Source organism: Corylus avellana, chromosome ca11 (genome assembly GCF_901000735.1).
Source record: "Corylus avellana chromosome ca11, CavTom2PMs-1.0".
NCBI lineage: Eukaryota > Viridiplantae > Streptophyta > Magnoliopsida > Fagales > Betulaceae > Corylus > Corylus avellana.
Window position 1 is genome coordinate 3,109,602 of NC_081551.1, and position 6,344 is coordinate 3,115,945.

A 6,344-nucleotide genomic window follows, 5' to 3' on the forward strand; every position below is an offset into this window, starting at 1 on the left:
CCTTGCGAGTGAATCATAATCAGTTGTGCTCAGTTTGTATAATATTTAATTGAAATAAGAGATAAATTATAGAGTCAGGGTTCCGACTTGAGACTCAAAACGTATATTATGATATTATATTATATTATTATTTATTTTGTAAACTTAAAAACTAAATAAAAAATGTGTGAATTTAACATAATTATTATCATGTAAAGCAAGTATTGCCTCCGTAGAATCATACCAAATTATAACAAAGTTCAATCTTGGTTGAATGGCCCCTCCAAAAGAAATATTGAGACCGTTGAAGGCTTGAAGCCACAAGAAGAAAGTAATGCATTAAAATATTGCACGTGTCCCTACCACTCATCATTACATCTTTGAGACGCACTAATGGGACCAGAAATATGCATCCAAAAACCGCCCTTTCCCTCTTCTCTATTTCACATCATTCACTTGCCACTTTAGCTTTCTTTACCCTAAAAACTTTTGCCCTGTGGATTATGACAATGTTAAATTACTGTTTGTCTCAGAAGTATAAGTTAATAGTAACAAATAAATTTAATAATTTAATCAACGTTTTAATAAGAAGTTGATATAGACTTCACTTAAAAATTTTCATTGAAAACCGGTTTGTAAGGAGACGTATACATATGTTTAGGATCGTAATATAACACTACGTTTTGTGGCTGACATTGACACTATGTTCATACAAAATGTCAAGATATATTAATTCGTCCTCTAGGTCGTACCTTCTAGACTTGGTCATAGAGTCTGATACCACATAATACAAATTTCAAGTAGAATTCACTTGTTAAGAATCAACTTGCAAGAAGAGTATACCATAAAGTTTAAGTATAGATCATTATGAAGTACAAATTTTTTTTGCAATTTTTCGAACGTCAAATTGCTTTTGTGTTTTAAGTGGTGTTTGGGTTTTTTTTTTTTTTTTTTTTTGGCAGGGGGGTGTTATTTCTCACTTTTCCAAAATAGATACATCTAGCTCTCTATTTTGGCTATCCTCTTTTATTATTTAATTTAATTTTCTTTTCTTTTTATTGAGAAGAGAGAATGTTAAAATTAAAAATGCTTTATTTTTATATTTTTGTTCACTGGCCATTAGAACAACACACAAAATAATTGTTTCTCCAAATTGTTAAACCCGATAAAGCTCATTTTGCTCCCATTTTAACCTTGCGGCCAGCCAAAATAATATTTGGCTAATCGGATGAAAATGCTCTATAACATAATAAAATTAAAAGACAAAGCAAAAATTCTAATAAGTAGAGCCGCAATATTAGCTCATAAGTAGGGTTAAGGGCTCGTGTAAGTTTGTGCGGCCTCAAGCTCTTTGCCTTGCCTTTGCTAACAACCTTTTGTGCTCGATCGATTTTGTTCTTTTAATTGATCAGATCATTTCTTTGACCCATTTTTGTTCGTTACTTTATTACTTATTTTCTGTATCGTTTTCTAATTGTTTAATGACTGTTGTTTAGGTTGTTCATTTCCTTTTTCTTTATATAAAAAATAATAATAATAGTTTGTATGAAAAAATAAATTAAAAAAAAAAAAAAAAAAAAGAGAGAAAAAGAAAAGCTAGGAATGATTATTATTTCTCCATTACAGGAAAATGCTCCCCAACGATTCCAACGTTCATTTTTTACAGCAGAGACTTTTTTTTTTTTTTTAATTTTTTTTGTTGGTAAAGACGACTTCAATTATGACCTAATCATATTCCTTCTCGCACGGCTTAGAGAGTAAGAGAGAGAGAGAAAAGCTAATGGCGTCAACTTTCACCAACCAAACCCCCACGTGAAATCCTCTCTCTCTCTCTCTCTGTTTCTCTCCTCTGTTTCTACTGCTCCATCTTCTTTTACCATGTTTTTTCTTTCTTGGCTAAATCCACCGCTTAATTTGGTTCTTCTGTCTCATCTTCTTCATCCAACCAACCAACCAACCATCTCTCCAACTTTCACTTTGAACAATGGAGAACGAGAGCAAAGCTAAAAATTACACAACCCACTTTTACTCTTTACAATATTCTTGGAGCTCACTTTTGGCTTCTCTTTTTATTTTTCCAATAATATCTCAACATGGGTTTCACTTCCCTCCTTTCTCTAGGTCCACTGGTCAGGACAGTACCATGGAAGGGTCGGAGCTTGCTCGTCCGAGAAGATATTGCACGTCTCCTCTGCGCTGAAGAAATTGTGCTCCTCCATTTTCACAAACTGCGTCGAGAACGTTTTCTGAAACTGAAAGCAGCTGATCGGCGGCTGCGGCGGCGGCGGCGACGGCGACGACGAGGAGCAATTGAAGGACCCCATGAGCTGCTGATTTTGAAGCACCCCAGATGAAGAAATCGCCGCGTTCGGGCTGTTATCCTCGTTCAAGATCGCGCTCGAGTCGCTGTCCGACGAGCCGTCTTTGAAGTGATCCACCGGGAAAAGTGACGCTGCTTGGTTGAAGCAAAAGTTCAACTCCTTGGAGTCGGATGCAGTTAGCGGAGGAGTGTCAGGAGCTGCTTTGCTCTGTTCGATCAGTTTGTTGTCGGATTCCGGTGCGACAATCTCTTCCTTCACTGAAAGGCTGCCCACTGTGCTATCTTCTTGGAGCTTTGCTTTCAATTCCCTTATCTGCAGCACAACCCAAAACCATTGAAACCTCTGACAGTTCAAATAAAGTAATTCTAAAATTAAAGGCCAGATTTTATTCGACCCGTGTGGAGGAAGCGATTCTGCACCGGAGATTTAGTCGGGTGATGAAAATAAAGATAACAAACAAAATTAATTGTAATATGCGTTTGCTAAGAAGAAGTAATGAATTGAGGATTTGTATGGTACCTCTTTGACTAGAGCATCATTGTCTTGTTGGAGGGAGTCGTGGTTAAGCTTGAGAGCTTCGTAACTGGCTTTGAGAACGCCGTAATCTCTCTCCAATTGCTTGGTTTTCCAACGGGCACGGCGGTTTTGGAACCAAACAGCAACTTGCCTCGGTTGCAAACCAAGTTCTTGGGCAAGCTTCACTTTTCTCTCCGGTTCGAGCTTGTTTTCCACCTCGAAGTTCTTCTCCAAGGCCTTGACTTGGTCAACGCTTAATCGGCGCTTTTTCTCGGCTATGTGGCCGGATTCTTCGACGCAACCTTCTTCATCTAGGCCGTCCAGAATGGACTGGAATTCCCGGCCGTAGGGATGGTTGTTTCTTGGACTGTGTTCCTCTGCATCAATGGAAAACAAACGGACAAATTAACGAAAAGCACAAAAAAAAAAAAAAAGCATGACAGGTTCCAAAACAGGAAAAAATTTAAGCGCTAAAGTGTTTGAAAATTATCATCGGGTGATTGATCATTAAAAAAAAAAAAGTTGAAGAGATAGGAAAACACACACATGGGTGTGTCTGATCCAAAGAACACAACATTGAAAGAAGGGATTGTTTATAAAAAAAACCTGTAGTTGGGCAGATGGACATCAAAGCACCCAGGGAATCTGAGCTGCCAAGTCTCTTCATGACTGAAAAGAAATCAGATCAGAATCCTTTTCTTCTTCTTCTTCTTCTTCTTTCTTTAGTCTTTGTTAATGTTATTGAGTTGGATCTTTTAAGAGGTGAAGATTTCAGTTAAAGAGAGAAGGTTATGAATAAGAATACCCCATGTCTAGCACCACACCAACTTATGGGAAGCTGTATACAACTGCACAGCCACTTCTCTCTGTTTCCTCCCCCTTCTTTTTCCAATTTCAATAATTCCAACTCTGAACCCATCAAGAAAAGAAAGCAAAAAAACCCCCAGCAGAAACACCAACCCAATAAGCTATCTGGCTAACCCAACCCAACACACAAGGAGAGAAGTAAAAGTAATCAAACACTACACTACACTCCCTCATTCCACTCTTTCTCTCTCCACATCATTACTCAATCAACTTCAAAGCTAAAAAATGTTTTTCCAGGCTATTGTTATAGTCTATGACTGTTCATCTGCAAAGGAAAAAATAGAGAAGAGAGAAGTGAGAAGAGAGAGAGAGAGAGAGAGGGAGGGAGGGAGAGGGTGGAGTGAGGAGAAGAAGGTCAGTGAACCAGTTCACAACCCAGTTAGCCTTCACACTTTCTCTCTCTTTAAATAAACCCCACTTGGGTCTGATGTGGGGTTAGAATCTTACTGGGGTTAGGTGCACTGCAGTTGGCTCTCAAGTCTCAAATGAAATGAACCCAAAATTCAATCCAAATGCAACTCATGCTCCACCGCCTATACCCGGTGGCCTTCCGGTTTTCGACCGTTTTTGTGGGCAAGATTTTTCTTCCGAAACGATGATAAAAACGATGTGTACGGCTCGGCTTCTCACGGCTCGGCTCTATAGCCGCTCATGAAGATTTGGGTGTCGTCAGCGTATCGTGTCCTACACACTACGGCCTGGTCGGTGCGATCAGTCGGCGATTAAAAAGAGTTCAATAGTAATGATGCACACGAGAATTTCAGTACACCGCATCACACCTGAACCTTTTTTTTTTCTTTTTTAACGTTGGGTCCAATGAATTTAGCTTAACTATCGTAAAAATAAATTACAGCACATCTTTGATATTCTTTTCAACCGTTTAGATCTTTTTTTTTAAAAAAAAAAAATTACATAATATGTGTTGTAGATTTTTTTTTTTAATAGAACCTAAGACAAATCTAATTGAACTATTATTTGACATTTGTTTTTGGAGCACGTAAAATATATTTTAAAAATCATATGCTCTTTTAATTTTATTAAAAAAAAAAGGTGAGAATTATAAGGTCTAAAAATATATATATACCATTAATAGTCATTATTGTTTATGAACAAGGATTCTCAACTCATCAAAACTGTAGTAGATTTGGCCAACTAGTAAAGGACACTTGCATGGTATTAACTTCGATGTCAAGTTGGCTGATTCATAATATTAGTCGTGTTGCCCATAACGCAACACATGGTTTAGTGAAAGTTGTCGTTAAACAGACCATAGATCATGTTTAGATGGAAGAAATTTTGAGTTATATTTGTAATGTTTTGTTAAAACAATCTGCTAAATCTTCTTGATTAAGAAATGAAAGTAATAGTTTTTTTTTTTTAAAAAAAAAAATTCTTATTTCTTTCTTTTCCTTTTTTTTCAATAGGGTTAGGTATCTATGTTACGCAAAGGAATAAAGCTACACTTATTCTAACTTCTTTACATAATTTTTTCGTACCCATATATAGGTGGCTTAACCCTAGCCTCAAATGCTACTCATTTACACATTGCTTCTACGAATTATTAGATGTCACACTCAATACCCTTAAACTATCAATTATTGGAAAAAAATATATATATATATAATAATAATAAATAAACACACATAGAATGCATGTATTTAATTTTAGTTAAATTATGAAAATACCTTCAAGTAAACAAATAAAAAAAAAAATTAGATATATATATAGGGATGGTCAAACGTACTCTGCCACTTCAAGAACTTGGGGTGAATTGGTTACCCTTGAGTCAGACGAAGATGACCGATTCATAGATGGTAGTTTGTAGGGGGAATGTGTAAATGATTAGTAATTAAAAGAAAAATTAAATGTAATTAACCCATGAAAATAAGAAAATATATAGAAGCATCATATCGTCAATGAAAATGATTTGTTTTATACGAAAAAGAAGTAATGAGTTCTTGTATTGTAATGGCAGTACGAGTGATAGGTGACCACCTCAGCTTAGCGGCAATGACTGATCATCTGAAAGGTCGGTCAATGGGCAGCAGGTTTTGTTCAGGACCATTAGAAGGGATGGACCACGGGTGAAGACAAATATTGGTGGAAAAACTTACTAGAAAGTAAGAAATTTCCTACACTAATTTGGATAAATAAAATATATCTTAAATGCAATATATAAATAAATAAATGCTCTTAATTCTCTTAGAAAATAATATTTACCTAAGACTAAGGGCATGTTTGAAATTGCGTTTGAGGGGCTTAAAAAGATTTTTAATACTCAAAAAGCCCGTTTACAGAAAAATATACTCGTTTGGTAAAAAAATTAAAACCACTTTTAAGGGTCTAAAAAGCTTAAAAATGGCTAAAAAACACTTTTGATAAAAGTTTAAAAATAAAACTTTTACACAAAAGCTCTTTTTAACTTGAAAACTTCATAAAAAAAAAACAAAAAAAATTTGAAAACTTTATTTCTTAAACACAATCTCAAACAGGCTCTAAAATGACACCATAAAAGCACCTAGGATTTTCATCTTACAAAGTGTCTATATCTTCATTTTACAGTTTTAAATGAGTAGTTGAAAATGTGAATTTGTCAATTTCAAATAAAAATCAATATATTCAACCAAATAAGATTCTTAAATCTATAACGTTATTAACCAA

At 35.4% G+C, this 6,344-nt stretch overlaps 1 protein-coding gene across 1 annotated transcript; it reads right to left on the reverse strand.

The window, feature by feature from the left end:
• Positions 1-1,563: 1,563 nt before the first annotated feature.
• LOC132165516 (homeobox-leucine zipper protein ATHB-6) lies at positions 1,564-4,064 on the reverse strand. The gene is made up of 3 exons (XM_059576118.1): positions 3,423-4,064; positions 2,820-3,193; positions 1,564-2,612 (listed from the first exon to the last, which is right to left on the reverse strand). The coding sequence occupies exons 1-3, from the start codon at positions 3,481-3,483 to the stop codon at positions 2,097-2,099; spliced, it is 951 nt and encodes a 316-aa protein (XP_059432101.1). The 5' UTR covers positions 3,484-4,064; the 3' UTR covers positions 1,564-2,096.
• Between the last annotated feature and the right edge of the window lie 2,280 nt (positions 4,065-6,344).